The sequence below is a fragment of the Zootoca vivipara genome, chromosome 5, assembly GCF_963506605.1.
Source record: "Zootoca vivipara chromosome 5, rZooViv1.1, whole genome shotgun sequence".
Classification (NCBI taxonomy): Eukaryota; Metazoa; Chordata; class Lepidosauria; order Squamata; family Lacertidae; genus Zootoca; species Zootoca vivipara.
Genome location: NC_083280.1, coordinates 89,323,676 through 89,344,444, shown reverse-complemented (window position 1 = coordinate 89,344,444; position 20,769 = coordinate 89,323,676). Strand labels below are relative to the sequence as shown.

The following is a 20,769-nucleotide window of genomic DNA, read 5'->3' as shown; positions in this document are numbered from 1 at the left end:
GGGCTGCCAAGTACGTTCTAATCAACTGTTCTATGTTTCGTGGTAAGACTATAGCTGTCCTATAGCAAGTCTAATTGTGAAATAGACCCAACATTCCCAGATGAATGAAATTCTGCATTCCACAATGCAGTTGCTTAAAATAATTTTAAAAGCCATTAGAAACAACAGAAGCAACTAGAAAATGTGTAGCAAAAGGGAATTCTCTTACTTTATCATCTGCTTTTATAGATCTCAACCTCATTATTAGCTGGAAACGAAGAAAATTATTTGTCCCCATTGACTGAAGTTCTAACAGTTTACAGAGAGCTACCAACTGAGGTCTTGTGAGATTATCAAGGGTTAGCTCATCTTCAAATAGTTTAGAGAATCGTAAAATTTCTTCATTGCTTGGTCTTTCACCAGTTTCACGGATCTGAAAGTAGAAAACACATTTTATAAGACTTAAAGCTACATTCCCTCAACTTTTATTTAAGAAATGTGCAGTTCTTTAATAATTTATGGGACATGTCTCAGTCTTATGACTCCACACTTATGGAATTTGGGATGAAGTGTAAAATCCTGACGGCCTCAGTTTTCCTTTGAAGCAACACATGCAACAGCCATAGCACCTACATATAACTCTCTCTATCAGACAAGGAAGAAGAATTGTCACCATTCATGTACAGATCCCAGCCAGGCACTTGAGGAGGATGCAGAGCAGGCCTAGAGAACACAGGTCTTAGGTTTCCCATGCCAAAGCAGGAAGTTCACAGCTACAATATCCATGGTAGGTTGTTATCCAACCTCTGCTTAAAAGCCTCTACACAAAAGGAAAAGGGTTGTTTGCTACTGCTGCTAGATTTTTAATACACCAAGAACAGTAGGTGCAATGCAGGTGGCAACCACTGACTACCCCAACTTCCGTCTGAACGTTGTGTAGCTGGACAAAGGCAAGCACACATTTGAGTGGGGCAGGCCATAAGCTTGCTTTCCATGCACTGCTCCACATAGGAAGAAAGCATGAGAATTAGCTGTACTGAATGAAGCAGTGTTGTCATCTTAAATTGGTTGTTAACCAGACTGGACAAGCTGTATTTCAACAGTTTTGAAAATGGGGGCTTATGCATGGAAGAACACTGTATGTGCTCTTTACATTTTTTAAAAAATCTGAAGCTATCTATTTTTAAAGTAACCTGTAGCAGTTTAAAGCATTTGAGTCCCCTATCTTGCAATTCTCTTTTAAATGTCTACAATTTTCATTTGAAAGACATGCCCAGTGGAAATGTGGTATGGCATGGATCTTAGACCCTTCTTGCAGTGATAATCAGAAGTGGCCTGTCCAGTAGAACAGAGCCCCAAAGCCAGATTCCTAGCAACCGCATCACTGCCACTTAACAAGGAGGGAAAGGGGCAAAATAGCAGGGAGGTCAGTGCAGTTCCTATACCATGCTGACCTTCCAGCCTCTCCTCTCAGTAATCAGCAGCACCCCTGCTGCCAGGAAACAAGTGTCATTAATCTTCCCCACAGGGTGAATCACTTCTGGTGATCAGAAACTACAACAAACTGCCTTGGACAGGGGTAGGCAACCTAAGGCCCGTGGGCTGGATGCAGCCCAATCGCCTTCTCAATTCGGCCCAGAATGTGTCCTTTTATTTAAAATGCATCTCTGGGTTATTTGTAGGGTCTGCCTGGTGTTTTTACATGAGTAGAATGTGTGCTTTTATTTAAAATGCATCTCTGGGTTATTTGTGGGGCATAGGAATTCATTCATTGTTTTCTCCCCAAAAATATGGGGAAATGAAGAGGGATTCAACAGATAGCTCCAAGTAGGAGGACAAAAGGCTGCCGAACTCTGAACCTAAAACTTTTGGATGAGGAGTAAGTCAACCCACCAATCACCAAAAACTCCCATTGGAAAAAATTAAGGAAATAATTTGGTGTGATTCAACAGTGCATGGCTTCAAGCCTGACTACCATCTCTAATGAACTTAGTCTGATTGGCTTCAACACTGCTCCTATAAAATACGTTTGGCAAGGACACAAGAAAGTACCTTTTCAGTAGTCATGCCTAGGGTTTGAAACTCTTTCCCAAGGACGCCTATTTAGTGTCTTTCACCCGCATTAAACTCCACCAGCAAATGGAGGCCTTCTTGTTTGGGCAAGCCTTTAGACCGCAGGAGTGATTTGTTTTTCTGCTTCTGATTTTTGATTGGCTGCTCTTTTTACAAACCTGCACTTGCTTTCAATTAGTGTTTTTAATAGTGGCTGTATGTGGCTTTTTAACATTAACTTCTATACAGTATGGCATTACTATTAATATTGTTCAACACCTTGGATGCTTAATGCAGAAAGGCAAAGTATGAGTGAAATCTAATGCTATAGAAATCCTCCGGAGTAAATTTTGAACCAGCTGCAGGAAGAAAGAAGGTGGTGAAGTCCCATTTCACTAATACACCATCAGTAAAAAATGAATATTTTACCTTTTGAAAGAAGGTGGAAAAGTCTTTAGTAACATTCCCTTTGGCTGCTTTATTTTTTAAGGCGATCTCTTCAATGGTATCTTGAAGAAATTTAGCCAGTTCAAGCTTCACTCTAAGCTCTTTCTTCAATCTCTCTTCCTAAGAAGTAAATAACAAATTGGGTTCCATGACAGAAGAAAAGTGGAATAAAACTGGAATTTAATCAGTCAGAACATCTGTTTTGCCACAAAGTATTAAAACTGCTGATTCATATTTTAGTTACCTTCTTAGATTTTGTCTCAAATGTTGAAGGGAGCATATTGGGGAACAGCTTTACAGCTACGGGAAGCAGGAATTCCATGAAAGGAACAACAAGAAAGACTAGGAAAGGGACCAACCGAAAGAGATCAGCACATATCCGAAGGAACTGAAAGCAACAAATAAGTAAGGAGATTAGTAACCATAAAAACAAGTCAATATGACATAGCATGTTATCCATACAGTAGTATGATATTTATTTGTATTCTGCATTATATTCCAACAACTTTTGGAATATAGAAAAACCATCTTAACATCAATTTGTTAGAAGATAATGAACTGAATTGCAAGGTAATATTTTTGCACTCCTTGCTTTGACATTGTTACATTCAAATCAGCTTTAATTTTAAACCAGACTCCTTTCTCCTTAATTTACAAATTGAAATGTTCACTTTTTGCTTATGCTGTAAAGTCTCGTATATATATTTCAACTGCAACAGTTGAAGCAGTGGTGTGGTAGTTGTTACTGAATACACCTATTTTATCTATGGCTTTGACTTTGAGTAAGTAAAATGCAGAAATCTACAATTGTACAAGTTAGAGAAAGGAGGCAACTAATAAACACATTGAACTTTTAAGCACTGAGCTCTATATAGTCAACCTTTCAGTTTGACACTAGTAAACATTAGTCAATATTAGCCCTGGACCAGTCTGAGGGCAATAGCGCCTTCTCTGGCTGGCTGGCTGGCTGCCTCCTTCCTCCCTGCTCCGGGCGCTGGAAGCAGAGGGAGTGCAGCAGTTTCACCCCAGTGCCTCACAAGGCCAGGGCCCAATGCTCTTTGCTTCCACGCACTGGGGGCAGAGAGAGCTCTGGTGGTCTCACCCCAGCACCTCACAGGGTCAATGCTCCTTCCTTTTCAACATCACGATGTATCACTATATTGTGATGTTTACCTGGTGATACATCGCAAAATTGAAACGCTTACATGGTTCAGCCCTAGTTATTTTAGATAAACTCAATAGGGTCTTTAAATTCCTTAAACTCTTGCGGACATAGTGGTTTGGATGCTAGCTTCCCTTCTATAAATGAAACAGAGACAGAATCACACAACCAGACTATCCTCTGGCGCGCCCTAAAAATCTACTACTGAGAGATGGGGAATCCCTGGGAATGGTACAGTGTTGTATAGTGGTTAGAGTGTTGGCCCATGACCTGGAAGACCAGGGTTCAAATCCCTAGTTGGTCATGAAGCTCACTGGGTGGCCTTGGGCCATTCACTCTCCCTCAGCCTAACCTACCTTACAGGGTTGTTCTGGGGATTAAAAGAGGAGGGAGAGAACCATGTACATCACCTTGAACTCCTTGGAGAAAAGGGTGGAATATGAACACCATAGATAATAAATAAATAAATAAATAAATACAGGTGTTGGAGGGGGTTGTAGATGGAAGGGAAACTTGTTCCTCCTTGCACAAACAGAAATGCAAGGCATTAAATGAAATGTGGTTTTTTTAAATTAAATAGTTTTAAATATATTTTAGTCTAACAGTGTTAAAGAAATCAATGCATAGTAATTTTCTTTACAATAGTAAAAGCAAGAGAACCAGTGTCAAAGATGCAGAACTTGTGGCTAGCCAGATGTTGTCAGATTGCAGTCATACCTCGGGTTGCGAATGTGATCCGTGCGGGAGGCGCGTTCGTAACCCGCAGCGCCGCGTCTGTGCACATGCATGACGCGATTCGGCGCTTCTGTGCATGATGTCATTTTGTGCATCTGCGCATGCGCAAGAGCTGAAACCCAGAAATAACCTGTTCCGGTACTTCCAGGTTCGACGTGGAGTGCAACCCGAAAATGCGTAACCCGCAGCGTTCACAACCCGAGGTATGACTGTATAGCTTTCAACATCCCTGAACTCTGGCCATGCCAGCTGGGAACTGAAGTCCAACATCTGGAGAGTCACAGGTTCTCCGTGCCTGATCCATATAAGGGAACACTTGATGGTGGAGTCCCCAACATGCACTATTAGAGATTTCCCTTGTAGTGTATAATGTTTAAATATTGAATGATGCATTGATATGAAAATGTGGAATCTTAACCCTAAATTTGCAGAATGGGAAGTGATAGTGCCCCGACAACTGTATGCTATGACAAATAGTTTCCAGTGTCATGACAACGCTGCAAGCAAAAATTTCTGAAACCAATGTTCGAAACTCCCATTTTTCTAGGAGCATTTTGCAAAAGGGAATTTCATTAGTGCAAGCAGTTTCTGAGCTGTGGGCACAGTACTGCACCTAAGATTTCAGATTAAAATTGCAGAGTGGAAGGAAAGGAGGATCCTTTTCTGCCTCCCCCACTTCCAGTTACTCTCTGAAGAGTGGAGAAGAGACCCTCTTAAGAATATTAGGGGGGTGGGCAGGGGAGGGGAGGGTCTAGACCATGTGAAAAATGAGCATAATATTTTAGCTGTAGTTCATTCATTTTCAACTTTGTATCCTGGTTATAAAAAAGCACACCTAGACATTCATTGTTGCATCCATAACCTATGTTTAAAGTACCATTTAGCTCCTAGCTTTCGTATCTCGGTTTCTAACACTGTCTGAAACTATTCAATTGTTCAGAACATGAAAATAAAACTACAAAATTATAGATATTTAATCTAGTGAACAATTATTGCAATAGACTCAATTTTTGTTTTTCGATATGTAAAAATGTACAGCAATTTAAGCAGCAATCCTATACCCTTACCTGGGAGGAAGCCTCATTGAACTAAATAGGGCTCACTTCTGAAAACAGTATGTGGAGTAGCATAGCTAAAGAACAGACAGATAACTTGCAGCTTACATTGATTTCACTAATGTGGAAGCTTCCCAGGGTCCCCCCTGAGCCCAGTAAACAGCCCTCCACCTTGTGGAGGGGCAGTCTGGGAGTTCCTGTATTTATGTGATTTTGTGTTTACATGTGGACCCCTAGAACTGAACCCTCACATAAGCTGTGAGTTACCTGTACACCACTGAGTGCAAGTAGCTTAAGGACACTGGTCACTCAATATTTTTCTAACATGGGGTAGAAAAATTGTGCACACTTTTCCGGGTAAGAATCATGCAAGTGATGTTCTGCTACATTTAAATGCATATAGAAGATGCTTTGTACAGAAAAACCAAACACGTCAACAAATGTTCATGTTTTGTACAGTCATTTAAGGAAAAAAATGTATAAGCAGCCTTGATCCAGTATACCTGAAGGAGCATATCCACCCCCATCATTCTGTCCAGACACTGAGGTCCAGCGCCAAGAGCCTGACAGTTCCCTCGCTGCGAGAAGCAAAGTTACAGGAAACCAAGCAGAGGGCCTTCTCAGTAGTGGCACCTGCCCTGTGGAACGCCCTCCCACTAGATGTCAAAAAGAAAAATAACTACCAGACTTTTAGAGGGCATCTGAAGGCAGCCCTGTTTAGGGAAGCTTTTAATCTTTAAGAAATTAGTGTATTCTAATATTTCTGTTGGAAGTCGCCCAGAGTGGCTGGGGAAACCCAGCCAGATGGGCCGGGGTATAAATAATATATTTTTTAATACTATTATTATTATTATTATTATTATTATTATTAATCTCAACCAGTGATATTCATGGTGATGTGCAGTTATTGGTAAAAATGTTTCAATAATGTATTGCTAATGTCACTCTGTATAAACAATAAAGCCGTTAACTCAGCTTTTAAGACATCTAAAATTGAACCACTGAAACAATACAATGAATTCAGTACCTGTCTCCGTTCTCGGCGGGATAAAGTGCTCCCATGAAGAATTCTCCAGAGCATCCTTGCAGCAATTTTTGTATCAATCCACAACAATCGAAAGCCATGATAGTAGTGCTTCAGTTCATCAACAATTCTCTGTCCAATAGATTTTTTAACTATGCTTTCTTCTACTGTTGGGCTATAAATTGGGCCCCCTTCTTCCAGTTTCTTATTTTTATCCTTGAGAGACTTAAGCGACTTTTCTACCACGGAGTCATCATAACGGGCTTGTGAAGAATGCCACTGTCGTACTGGAAGATAACATGGCCCCAAAACTCCTCCATTAGCAGTTGGTGACCACAGGTCAAACGATCTCAAAGCTGTAAAGTGCCTTTGTCCTGATCCTTCAGTCCGATTATAATCCCCTTTTGCAAAGCAAACGTAAACAGGAGAGGCACTAGTGCAATATTTAAAATGAACAGTCCTGTAAAAAAAAGAAGTGTGTTTGTATTTACATGGCACATAGTACTTCACAATTCTTTGCATTTAACTTTACCCTATGATTATACAAGACTAAGATAGTGACATGAAGGGCTGTCCAAAAAGATTTGTATGAGTGGAGATATAAACCCAACACTCTTTCCACTACACCTTAAAGGCACTCTGACAAAATATATTCTGCTACAAGACTTGCATACCAGATCACAACTGTCAAGTTCTTGTTTCATGCCTGACAAGTTTACAGCTTCGTTTAGCAAAGTCTGTTATATTAGTAGTAGTAGTAGTAGTAGTAGTAATAATAATAATAATAATAATAATAATAATAATAATTTATTTGTACCCTGCCCATCCGGCCAAGTCTCCCCAGCCACTGTGGGCGGCTTTTAGCAAATATTAAAATACAATAAAATGTCACAGATTTAAAACTTCCCAAAACAGGGCTGACTTCAGATGTTTTCTAAATGTCAGGTAGTTGTTTATCTCTTTGACTTCTGATAGAAGGGCATTCCACAGGGTGGACGCCACTACAGAGAAGGCCCTCTGCCTGGTTCCCTGTAGCTTTGCTTCTCGCAGTGAGGGAACCGCCAGAAGGCCCTCGGCACTGGACCTGAGTGTCCGGGCAGAACAATGGGGGTGGAGACGCTCCTTTATATATACTGGGCCGAGGCTGTTTAGGGCTTTAAAGGTCAGCATCAACACTTTGAATTGTGCTCAGAAACGTACTAGGATTTACTGCAAACCTACAGAAAAGTTTGAAGCAAGATGTAATGCCTTTTCCTTAGAATTCAGCAGCTAGAATTCACACTCTCTAAGGACTATTACTTACAGCTGGGATTGGGAACCTCTGCCCCATTCTTAGCCTACCAAGGGGCTCAATTGGGCCCATGAGGCCACTTTCCCCAAACTGTACCTGACCTGCCATCACCTGGTATCACTGGTCTTGGCAACTTAAAAGGAAAGCACAGGGAAATTCCTACCCTATGAAGGGGGAGGTACCAGTGACCACACGTGAATAGGCTTGTTTAAAAAGGCCAGAAAGTTTGAGGACCAATTCAATATATCCAGTTTAGTTTAAGCACTTATTTTATATACAGGCACAACCCCATTTCATGTGCATTCCACTCATGTGCAACTGCATATATGCATGCTGCCACAAAATAAATGATTTGAACCAGGATATGGTGCCAAAATGGCGCAAAAAGAGTAGAAGAGATGGAGAGCAGCAGAAAACAGCTTGCATGGCAGCTCTAAGAGTCTTGCCACCCTCACTCACTCAGGATCTGAGAGTCCCTCCACCCTCCATTGCTCTCTCCCCTGCCGCCCCACGAGCAAGCAGCAACATTATTTCTTGGGGGGTGGGTGAGAAACTAGATAAGAAACCATGTCCAGCAACTTCCAAGACTAGCGGGGAGAACACTGAAAGGCATCGCTGTGGTGCTGGGCCCCAGGAGCCACCTACCCCCAGTTCAACTTTCCAGTTACCAGAGGCAGGCAGGGCGCACGAGTGCAACACCACATTGCTGCCCAGGGAAGGTGGGTGGAATCTGCTGAGAGAGCCACTTCCCAGCCTCTCTCAACACCGCTCTCACCACTTTACGCGGTTTCACGTATACAATTGCAGTTCGGGAATGTAAGCCCCGTGTAAGTAGGGGGGCGCCTGTAATCATTTCTATTGCGGATGTCTGCATGATTAATTTGTTTTCTCATACATTATGAGGAAATAAACTAATCTCTAACTCAGCGTTTCTCAACCACTGTTCCGCGGCACACTACTGTGCCGCGAGACGGTGGCTGGTGTGCCGTGATGTGAGGCAACGAGAAGGGTGATTTGCGGCCGCCAATAGGCAGCGCTGACCCACCGGAAAGGAAGCCGGCTGGGTCAGTCTGGAGGGCGCGAAGGGTGTTCCTCCGTCATCTCCTCGCGCTCGCTCCCTGAGCGAGGCAGCGCTTCATGGCCGAGGCCGCCTCCTCGCGCTCTCCCCGCGCGCTCCATGGAGAAGGCAGCGGCAGCAGCAGCGCAGGGCGGCGGGGACTCCAGAGCAGCAGCAGCCCCGTCCAGCGGCGGCAGTAACAGCAGCAGCCGCAGCAGCAGCCACCCCACCTCAGCGGGCTCCTCGCCGTCCTCCTCCGCCAGCCGGGGAGGGCTCTCGGGCCGCCAAGGAGCAGCGGCGGCAGCGGCTACACCAGCGGGGAGGCCGGAGGGAGGCGGCGGTGGCGGCAGCAGCAGCAGCCCCAGCTCAGCCGTGGACAGCCAAGGAGGGAGCGGGGGGCTGGCGGCAGGCAGGACGACGGAGGCGGTGCTCGAGGGCTCTCTCAGCAAGTACACCAACCTCATCCAGGGCTGGCAAAGCAGGTAAATGTTGTGGGAATGACCTCTCTCAGTCTCATTTTTTGGGGTGTGTGTGTGTGTGCCAGTGGGTCAACCTACTTCCTTTCCCCCCTGTCTCCCCACCCTCCCTATTCCTCAGTCCCCCACCCATTCCCAACCCCCAGGATTTGCCCCGTCTTTTAATGGTGGTGTGCCGCGTGATTTTTTTGACGGAACAAGTGTGCCGTGGCCCAAAAAAGGTTGAGAAACAGTGCTCTAACTTCCTGAACTATTGGGGAAACTCAGTTACTTTGGATTATTTATTATCTGCATCCCATTGAGGGAAAGTGATCTTCTGAATATATTTACTTACGTATGATTTATTAGCCGCAGGGATGCACAGCTAAAACAAGCACGGTTTTCCAAATGACCTGGAAGTAAAAAATAAAGAGTCTGTAAACCAGTAGATTGGAATACCATACATTGTATTTGTAGCAACATCGATATCAAAATAGCTTTGTTCAATACTACTACACCACTGCAAACAGAAACATTAATAAGTTGTATGCTCAGGACAGGTTACAAGAAGCCTTCAGGAGACTGGGTGATGAGCAAAGAAAGCAGATTATTCAAATAAAACTGTATCATAAGTCTCAAATCCCAGCAATAACAACAGCAAATGAACCAGTTTGCTTTCATTTAATTTTTAACTTGTACGCTCTCTTTCCTATAACAATTTTCAATAGAACTAAAAACAAGTTGACAAAATTCGAGAATTCATATCACATACAAGATTACAAAGTAGTATCAACAAACAGAACAAAATCACACCATCAATTGCAAAATGTTAAATAAACTGCACTGTAGTGCCTCTCACTCTCCAAAACATTATACTTTTTATGATTCTAGAAGCTATACTTTCTGTGGTTCAAATATTAATTTTAAAATTATATATGTGTATAATTATTTAAATACCTGTGGTTAGGCAACTGTATGTATTGTCTTTAATATATGAACGATACACACTTGTACTGAGATGTGCTCTGCTTTATTTGTATTTAAAAATGGATTTTTAATTATTTATTTTGCAATTTGTTGTTTAATGTCAGTCTACAGTTACACCTTGCAATACTTAAGGCATAGTCATTAGTGCAGTGGTTCCCAACAAGTGGTCCGCGGACCCCCAGGGGTCCGCGAGCTATGCCAGAGGGGTCCGCAAGATCACCTCCCCAAGATGCGCGTATTGAGCGGCGCGCGCGCAGCGGGAACGCCGCGCACTGTTGCCGCGGCGTGGCGCCCCTAGCAATCCGCTCCGCCGACTCGGGAGTCTCCTTGGGTCTCCTCAGAGGAGGAGGCGCCACGCCGAAAGCCCCAGAGCTCGCTTGCCTCCTTCCCGCCCTCTCCCTGCCTGTGGCCAGCAGCTCCAGACGCTGTTCTGTGGAGTTTTTGGCGTGGCTCCGCCTCCTCCGAGGAGACCCAATGAGACTCCCGAGTCGGCGGAGGGCGGCGGACTCGCTGCTGGGCGCCCCTGCTCCCTCAATTCAGGACCCGGTGGGAGGCTTTGAAGCGGGCGCGAGGTCGCCTCTTCACCTCGGCAGCTGCGCCTTCCCCTCCCCCACCCCATTCCACCGCCCACCCCCACCCCCAGAGAGAGAGGGGGCCACTGTTTTTTGGGGTGGTGGTCTTACCCCCTCTGTCAGTGAGGGAGCAGTGCGGCCGCCTTACAAATCAGCCCCCTTTGCACAGAGGGGTGACTGGGTGGGAGAAGCCCATGGAATGCAGGCGCTCTAGCCCCGAAGAGGCTGTCACCTTGCTTGCAAAAGCAACAGCCTCTCCCGGGCTGAGCCGCCTGCCTTCCCTGCCTGCCTTCCGTTGGAACGCAGGCACGGAAGGCAGGAGGAGCACTTTTGGGATGCCTCATTCCCCCCTGCTGCCAGTTACCAAGCCTGCTCCGCTTGCTTTGCTGCGAGCTGGGAGGGGTGGTGGTGGACGGGAGCTCCTGTCAGTCCGTCCCTTCTCCCAGCTCGCTGTACCAGCAAGAAAAGCAAGAGCCGCTTGGGCGCTGTGCGCGGCTCTCCCTCCCTCCCTCTCTTTCTTTCTCTGACTCCTTCCTTCCTTCCTCCCTCCCTCCCTCCCTCCCTCCCTCTCTCTTTCACCCCTTCTTTCCTTAGCATTTGCTAATTTCCACTCGCTGCTTCTTGTCAGCTTCTTCTCTTGGGAACCTTTCCTAAAAATGGTCAACAACTTTGGGGGTCCCCCGCGGCTAAAAAGGTTGTCAATTCTTGGGAATTTTGGGGGGGGGCGCCGGAGGGATCTTCGCACCACGGCGCTGGATATGTTTCACTCAGCCAAAATTGTTTAATAAAAAGGTGCTAATGGAGCCAAAAGTTATTTTCTGCTGACTAGTAGGCAGGTAGAGATTTGCAGTCAGATTTCAGAGTGAAAGTTTCAAGTTTGGAACCTAATATTTCAGAAATAATGAACTCAAAGGACAGATTTAACTCATCTCATTAAGAACTGAAAATTAAAACTAACTGTATACTGATGGAGTACTCTGTTGTAACTGTAAAAAACGTATAAAAAAGACTCTTAATTTGGCTCTCACTTTTTAATTTTAGGATTAGGAATTAATGGGGGTCCTTGTCACAACAGCGGCTCGATGAGGGGTCCTCGAGAAAATTTTGTTGGGAACCCCTGCATTAGTGGATAACAGACCATTCTTAGAAGCACTTAAGGCTACTTAAGAAGCACATACAAGATAAGATTAGCAATTACATTCTAAGGGGATTTTAGAAAGAAAACAAGTGATTATCGTATTAAAGCTGAAAAAACACACAATAAAACTAGTAAGAAAAATATGCAGGCCACAACAAAATGTAATCAAACACAGCCAGTGTATGGCATACAACTGTTAGTATAAGGAAAAGGCGGAGGAGACAGAAATGCTTCTAAATTAGATCTGGGGATTAGTCACACTAGGAATACTCTGAAACTGCACATGTGCCATGTTTCACCTGAGATTTGGCACCTCACACAAAGCCTAGAGTAAACAGAAAGGCACAAGAGTGTCTGAAGTTTTCTACAGTATAAAAATAAATACATTTGCAGCCTTCATTGCTGCAGATATCTTTAAAGTCTTCAAAAGGATATACTGTAGTGTTGAAGTGATAACGTTTCTGTATCATGAATGACTAAATGCACAGCTTAGACACGTTCCCACATAATTATCACCAGGCACTAAGTCACATCACTCTTTGAAGAAAAAAAGTCTAGTTCTATAGGTCTCAGACATTAATTACACCACAAAGCATGTACATTCAGAAGTCTGTTCCCAGTAATCTTTGAGATATATTTTATATACCCATCAGTTTAATGGCCCCCAGATCAAAGTTCACTGAACACTCCACCTGAAGGAGTCACTGCATCATATTTTCAAAGGTTTCATAAAGAAGCTGCACTTAGAACAGTGAATAGAGGATTCACTAGTGCCATGCCAGTTCAGCAACTCCTTCTTGCACCCTCCAGATGCAATAATTAGGTTGGGGTCCTCTATTCCCATGGCTTCATAATGAAATTAGTCTCTAAGTTTCTGAATAATGACTGCAGCCCAAGGTGTGTACCTCCTCAAAGAGAACATGCCTCCTATGAGACTCACTACTTAACCTAGACTAGCAGCTGCTATCATGGGAACCGGGAAGGAAACAGTGAGACTGCAGTTGACTGGTGCTCAAATTCAGTGTCAATAACCTTCAATACATTAAGCCTGGAAGCATTCCAAGGCTTTGCTTCATGCTATTATTTTACTTATTTGATCCCTACATTTTTATTTTTGGGCATCACAGCAAGCTGACTTGTACTAGAACACTAGACTCAATATTAACTCCAGGGTGCATCACCATTCCTTCTAACCACCAGAAAGGCAAAACAGAAAGCAAACTATCCTACAAGCAAAGACCTGTACTGTATAATATGCACTCTATCAATAACCTAAGCTGAAGATGGCAAAACACTCCACCAATCGCATCAAGAGATATTAATATTGCACAATAATGTGTTGCACCTAAAGTCATCTTAATGCAGCGTCAGGTCATAAATGTCTATTGCCCAGTTCCAGGTACTCTGGAGAGCCAGTGGTGGCAGAGTGATTAGTGGCAGACTCGGACCTGAGAGAGACCAGGGCTCAAATCTCCCCACTCAGTCATGAAGCTCTCTGGGTAAACTTGGGGGTCAGTCACTGCCTCTCAACCTAACTCTACCTCACAGGGTGGTGGTGAGGAAGGAAGGAAGTGAACAACAACAACAACAATTTTATTTTATTAATCACCCATTCCCACCACCACCCTTCTGAGTAATACCCCTCCCCATCCTCTGACTATACATAAGGGTCTGCTGACTTCTGTTTCAGTGTATCTGAAGAAGTGTGCATGCACACAAAAGCTCATACCAATGACAAACTTACTTGGTCTTTAAGGTGCTACTGGAAGGATTTTTTTTTTCTTTCAACTACATCAGACCAACACGGCTACCTACCTGAAACAATTTTATTATTTTTACTCTGCCCATCTGGCTCGGTTTACCCAACCACTCTGGGCGGCTTCCAACAGAAGACTAAAAACATATTAAAACTTCAAAAATTAAAAACTTCCCTAAACAGGGCTGCCTTCATTCAGAGGTCTTCTCAAAGTCAGATAGTTGTTTATTTCCTTGACATCTGATGGGAGGGCGTTCCACAGGGCAGGTGCCATTACTGTGAAGGCCCTCTGCCTGGTTCCCTGTAACCTCACTTCTTGCAGTGAGGGAACCAACCGAAGGCCCTCAGATCTGGACCTCAGTGAACGATGGGGGTGGAGACTGGGTATACTGGGGGTGGTATACTGGTAGTATACTGGGCTGAGGCCATTTAGGGATTTAAAAGTCAGCACCAACACTTTGAACTGTGCTCGGAAACGTACTGAGAGCCAATGCAGGTCTTTAAATATGTAATATGGTCTTGGCGGCCACTCCCAGTCACCAGTCTAGCTGCCGCATTCTGTATTATTTGTAGTTTCTGAGTCACCTTCATAGGTAGCCCCACATAGAGTGCATAGCAGTAGTCCAAGCGGGAGATAACTAGAGCATGCACCACTCTGGTGAGACAGTCTGCAGGCAGAACCACCCAACTCTTTGGAGAAAAGCGTGGGATATAAAGGCAGTGCTAGGCAATCAACCACACTCTGGCAGCAGCTCTCTGGAGACTCAGGCACAAGAGACCAGAGTTCAAATCACGGTCAGGCATGAAAAGTCGCAGGGGTGACCTTGGCAGCCTGTCACTGCCTGTCAACTCAACTCTACCTCACAGGGCTGTTCTTGTAGCGGGGATTAAATGAGCAAGAGGGAGTAAACCACAGAAGCTCCTCGGAGAAAACGGTGGGATAAAAAATCCAAGAAGTAAGTAAGCAAACAAAAAACCACGCTGTGACAGCAGCTCTCCAGCAGACTTTCCCAATTACTATGGGTCCCTGGTTGTTGTTGGACTACGACTCCCATGATTCCTAGCTAGCACTGCCGGCGGCGGGGGATGATGGGAGTTGTAGTTCCTCAACATCCGGAACGGTTACGAGAGCCGGCGCAGGAGGCTCTGGGCCTTCTCGAAGCCATGCTTGGGGGGGGGGGGCTCTACGGCTGACTTGTTGCGGCCGCTCCCCCTCACGGAAGCCCCCTCATACCCCAGGCCCACCCCACCGGCGCCAGGCCCGGCTGTCCCCGCCGCTTTCCTTCTCCCGCTCCCCGTTCTGACGCCGCCCTCACCGGCCTCGGGCTCCCAGCGCAGCCGCCTGGGGACGGAGCAGGCGCCCCGGCCGCAGCGCGCCAGCAGCACGAACGCCATCTCTCCACCCGCAGGACGAGGCTGCCGGTCCGGCCTAGAGAGCCGCGTCCGCTCGCTCGCCTCGACGGGACACTTTTCTCCTCAGGAGCCGCCCGCACGGGGTGGAGAGCAGAGCCAGGTGCATGCTGGGAGACGGAGTCTTCCGAGAGAGGGGAGACACGGCGCACGCCGGGAAGGGGAGCCCGGCGGCTCGAAGCGATTCCCGCGGTATCTCGTTGGACGGCCTAGTGGCCAATCGGAGCCGCCGGCTCCTGATACGCTACGCCCGAGGCCGCGCCTGGAGCCTCCGGGGCGGCTCCGGGCGCCATTTTTGTTTTTTACCTCATCCCTTGAGGGGAAGCGGCGGTTTCCTCACGGGGAGCGGGAAAATTTATAGAGGCGGCTGCGATGGGATGCCTCTTCCCACCTAAACTTAAGGGCGGCAGGAAACTACTGGGGGGTGTCATTGTTCTGTTTGTTAACTGCGTTATGTTAGGGTTGTTGTTGTTGTTGTTGTTACATTTGTAGCCTCCTTTTCCTCCGGGTAGCCCATGTTTAGCCTCACAATAACGACCCTGTGATACAGGCTAGGCCGAGAGATGGAATGGACGTCATATACCACGTCACACCCAGCGAGCTTGAAGGGAAGATTTGAACCCAGGGCTCTCCCAGGTCGATTCCAGCACTGTGACCTCTGTACCCAGTGCTGTTTTTCTAGGGAAAAAAAGGGGTGCCAGAACTCGCCATGGGAATGGCGCCCACCTGAGAGGTGCCAAAGCTGGGTGTCAGTTAGTTCTGGCTGGGGGAAAAAAGCCCTGCATTGAACTACAACTGGCCTAGGACAAAAAAAACCATGTGACACACCCACTTGCCACTTTTTAAAACCAGGATGACAAGGACCCATAAGTAAGCAATCCCAGGGTTTCGTTAGTCCACCCGCTACAAATCCACTTAGCAGTTAACCTCATCCATTTCAGAGCGCCTACTTAAATAAAGTAAATTAATCAGGCTTGGCAAACCATGGAACTGTAGAGTTGGAAGGGACCCGGAAATACAACTAGCCTAGTGGTGTCGAAACTTCTTTCAAAGAGGGCCAGATTTGATGAAGTGAAGGGCCGTGAGGGCTGGCCAAAGGGTCAACCAAAGTTGTTAACCTTTTTTTTGACATAGAAGTTGTTGAGCTTTTTTATGATTTTACTCCCAAGTTGTTGAGCTTTTTTAGGGTTGAAGTTGTTAAGCTTTTTTTTTTAGAATTGAAGTTGTTTAGGTTTTTTTTTTATAAAGGATTTTAGCCCAGGAAATAAACTGCCACAGGGTCTGGATTAAACTGACCGGTGAGCCAGATTAGGCCCCCGAAACGGACTTTGGACATCCCTGAACTAACCCAACCCCCTGCTAATGCAGAAATCTCAGCTAAAGCATCCATGACAAATGACCATCCAACCTCTGCTTCAAAACCTCCAAGGAAGGGGAGTCTACCATTTCCCAAAACAGCTCTTGCTCTCAGTTATTCCTGATGTTTAGTTGGAATCTCATTTCTTGTAGCTTGAAGCCATTGATTTGAGCCCTACCCTCAAGCAAGTTTTTCTCTTTAAATATGCAAAGATGACTGTCATTTCTCCTCTCAACCTCCTCTTTTCCAGGCTAAACATACCCAACTCCCTCAACCTTTCCTCACGAGGCTTGGTTAGACCCTTGATCGTTCTGGGCGCCTTCATTTGCACACATTTCAGCTTGTCAACACCCTTCTTAAATTGTGGCTTCCAGAACAGTACTCCAGGTGTGGTCTGACGAAGATAGAGTAGTCCTATGACTTGCCAAGATCTGGACATTACAATTGATGCAGCCTAGAATAGCATTAACTTCTTTTCTTTTTTTGCTGCTGCATCACACTGTTGGCTCATGTTCAGCTAGCTTACATTCATCCTCACTGAAATTCATTTTGATCGTTTTGGCCCAGTTCTCCAATCCGTTAAGGTGATAGGGAATCACGGTGCTGTCTTCTGTTGCATTAACTACCCCTCCCAGTTTGGTGTCAGTCAACCAGCTACAAATCCACATAACAGTTATTTTGTCTGGCCCACATTTTACCAGCTTCTCTGTGAGAATATCATGGGGGACTTTGTCCAGAGGCTTACTGGAATCAAGATACACAACATCCACGGCATCCCCCTGATCCACCAATCTGGTAACTGTCAAAAAGAAATGAGATTCATCTGGAATGACTTGTTTTTTAGAAAGTCTTCTTGTTTGCTTTTGTTACAAAATACCAGAACTATAGAAGCAGTTTTAAGGCATGGAATCGCAATGGCGAAATGGAAAATAATAATAATTTTATGCTTCACAACTCATGCACTGCTGCTATATAGGGTCTAATTGTGTGATTTATACATTCCATTTTCTGTTTACAGATTGCACTTGAGGTTGATGCACGCAGGGCTCTATTCTCTAGTAATTTAATACTGTTAGATTTATAGCCTGCTTATTATCATTCTTACGGCAACTCATAATGCATGAAATACATGGGCAGATTAAAAAACTAATCATTTTAAACAAAACAAAATTATCTCCACCGTAACAAGAACAGAAATCTGATGTCTTTCCCAACTTTCCCCATCCCTCTCCTGAATTGCTTCTCACGGACCAGTTGTTAAATGCCCGGGGGGGGGGGTAGGTAACAACTAGCAGAAGTAGGCCCATCTGTGTCTCCATTTTGCAGACATTATGTTGGCTGACTGGGAACAAATAGGCCAATTCAGAAATAATTCCTGGATGTGAAGATCCAAGTTTGGTGCAAGTACTCTTTGGTGAGAACCCCAGAAGAGATTTAAAATCACAAAAACACAAAAAGAGCCATGAGATCTGAGCTGCAGCAACCAGCTCAGACCATCTTCACATATTGAGCTTTTCTAGCAGACTGAAGTGAAAAATGGCCTTTACTGTTTTACCTTCCTCTCAAGTTGAGGGGGAGTGACCTACCTGCGGTAAGCCTGGTAGTACAGTTTTTCCCCAAGTTATTAACTCCTTCTTGCATTAATTAAACTTAAGCAACAAATGGAGGCTGGATGTGTTGTGGGCAGGGCCAGGATAAAAAATATCTGCATGGAGCAGAATGACTCCTCCTTTGGAAGTCAGTGCAGGAAAAGCTATTACAGAGAAAATTAATATACAGTATGCAAAGCAGGGCCTTCAGCATTGTGCAATGGTTGATGGCTCAGGCAGTAATTCCTGGTGTGAAGAAAAGGGTGTTAGGAAAGGTGTCCCTGTTTTCATTAATAAAATGGGTATGTTTAGCCTGGAAAAGAGGAGTTTGAGAGTAGATATGATAGCCACCTTCAAATATCTAAAGAGCTGGAAGATGTCACAGAGCGTGCAGGTGAGCAAGTCATAAAAATCAAAGTTGGCGTTAACTGTTTAATAGCAAAAACACAATATTCACAGATGTGGCTGAGTTTCAGGCCAAGGGGCATACCGTGTTTCTCATATTATAAGTCATGTCTTATATTAATTTTTTCTTCAAAAAAACACGACATGGCTTATTTTTGAGGGATGTCTTATTTTTTAATAAAGTGCACGCGGGCGCTGTTTGCCGGGCTTGTCAAGCCCAGCAAACAGCGCCCGCCGATCTTCGGTGACAGGCGGGGGTGGGCGGAGAGCGGAGAACGATCTCCGCTTCCCCCCCACCCCCGCCTGTCACACAGCACAGGTCGGCGGGCGCTGTTTGCCGGGCTTGTCAAGCCCAGCTAGGAGCGCCCGCCGATCTTCGGTGACAGGCGGGGATGGGGGGAGAGCGGAGAACGATCTCCGCTTCTCCCCCACCCCCGCCTGTCACACAGCACAGGTCGGCGGGCGCTGTTTGCCGGGCTTGTCAAGCCCAGCTAGGAGCGCCCGCCGATCTTTGGTGACAGGCGGGGATGGGGGGAGAGCGGAGAACGATCTCCGCTTCTCCCCCACCCCCGCCTGTCACACAGCACAGGTCGGCGGGCGCTGTTTGCCGGGCTTGTCAAGCCCAGCTAGGAGCGCCCGCCGATCTTCGGTGACAGGCGGGGATGGGGGGAGAGCGGAGAACGATCTCCGCTTCTCCCCCACCCCCGCCTGTCACACAGCACAGGTCGGCGGGCGCTGTTTGCCGGGCTTGTCAAGCCCAGCTAGGAGCGCCCGCCGATCTTTGGTGACAGGCGGGGATGGGGGGAGAGCGGAGAACGATCTCCGCTTCTCCCCCACCCCCGCCTGTCACACAGCACAGGTCGGCGGGCGCTGTTTGCCGGGCTTGTCAAGCCCAGCAAACAGCGCCCGCCGATCTTTGGTGACAGGCGGGGGTGGGGGGAGAGCGGAGCACGATCTCCGCTTCCCCCCCACCCCCGCCTGTCACACAGGACAGGTCCGAAGATCGGCGGGCGCTGTTTGCCGGGCTTGTCAAGCCCAGCAAGGAGCGCCCGCCGATCTTCGGTGACAGGCGGGGGTGGGGGGAGAGCGGAGAACGATCTCCGCTTCCCCCCCACCCCCGCCTGTCACACAGGACAGGTCCGAAGATCGGCGGGCGCTGTTTGCCGGGCTTGTCAAGCCCAGCAAACAGCGCCCGCCGATCTTTGGTGACAGGCGGGGATGGGGGGAGAGCGGAGAACGATCTCCGCTTCTCCCCCACCCCCGCCTGTCACACAGCACAGGGCTGAAGATCGGCGGGCGCTGTTTGCCGGGCTTGTCAAGCCCAGCAAACAGCGCCCGCCGATCTTTGGTGACAGGCGGGGATGGGGGGAGAGCGGAGAACGATCTCCGCTTCTCCCCCACCCCCGCCTGTCACACAGCACAGGTCGGCGGGCGCTGTTTGCCGGGCTTGTCAAGCCCAGCTAGGAGCGCCCGCCGATCTTCGGTGACAGGCGGGGATGGGGGGAGAGCGGAGAACGATCTCCGCTTCTCCCCCACCCCCGCCTGTCACACAGCACAGGGCCGAAGATCGGCGGGCGCTGTTTGCCGGGCTTGTCAAGCCCAGCAAACAGCACCCGCCGATCTTTGGTGACAGGCGGGGGTGGGGGGAGAGCGGAGAACGATCTCCGCTTCCCCCCCCACCCCCGCCTGTCACACAGCACAGGTTGGCGGGCGCTGTTTGCCGGGCTTGTCAAGCCCAGCTAGGAGCGCCCGCCGATCTTCGGTGACAGGCGGGGATGGGGGGAGAGCGGAGAACGATCTCCGCTTCTCCCCCACCCCCGCCTGTCACACAGCACAGGTCGGCGGGCGCTGTTTGCCGGGCTTGTCAAGCCCAGCTAGGAGCGCCCGCCGATCTTCGGTGACAGGCGGGGATGGGGGGAGAGCGGAGAACGATCTCCGCTTCTCCCCCACCCCCGCCTGTCACACAGCACAGGGCCGAAGATCGGCGGGCGCTGTTTGCCGGGCTTGTCAAGCCCAGCAAACAGCACCCACCGATCTTTGGTGACAGGCGGGGGTGGGGGGAGAGCGGAGAACGATCTCCGCTTCCCCCCCCACCCCCGCCTGTCACACAGCACAGGTTGGCGGGCGCTGTTTGCCGGGCTTGTCAAGCCCAGCTAGGAGCGCCCGCCGATCTTCGGTGACAGGCGGGGATGGGGGGAGAGCGGAGAACGATCTCCGCTTCTCCCCCACCCCCGCCTGTCACACAGCACAGGTCGGCGGGCGCTGTTTGCCGGGCTTGTCAAGCCCAGCTAGGAGCGC

General features: G+C 47.3%; 1 protein-coding gene across 3 annotated transcripts in view; it reads right to left on the bottom strand.

The window, feature by feature from the left end:
- Positions 1–15,238, bottom strand: part of LETM1 (leucine zipper and EF-hand containing transmembrane protein 1) — a 32,652-nt gene extending 17,414 nt beyond the window's left edge. For all 3 annotated transcript variants that reach the window (XM_035138376.2, XM_035138379.2, XM_060275132.1), the window contains exons 1-6: positions 15,027–15,238; positions 9,613–9,670; positions 6,458–6,914; positions 2,723–2,866; positions 2,461–2,598; positions 209–412 (exon numbers count right to left, since the gene is read on the bottom strand). In XM_035138376.2, coding sequence (XP_034994267.1) covers positions 209–412; positions 2,461–2,598; positions 2,723–2,866; positions 6,458–6,914; positions 9,613–9,670; positions 15,027–15,105 — 1,080 coding nt within the window. In that variant the 5' untranslated portion in view covers positions 15,106–15,238. The remainder of the gene's footprint in view (positions 1–208; positions 413–2,460; positions 2,599–2,722; positions 2,867–6,457; positions 6,915–9,612; positions 9,671–15,026) is intronic.
- Between the last annotated feature and the right edge of the window lie 5,531 nt (positions 15,239–20,769).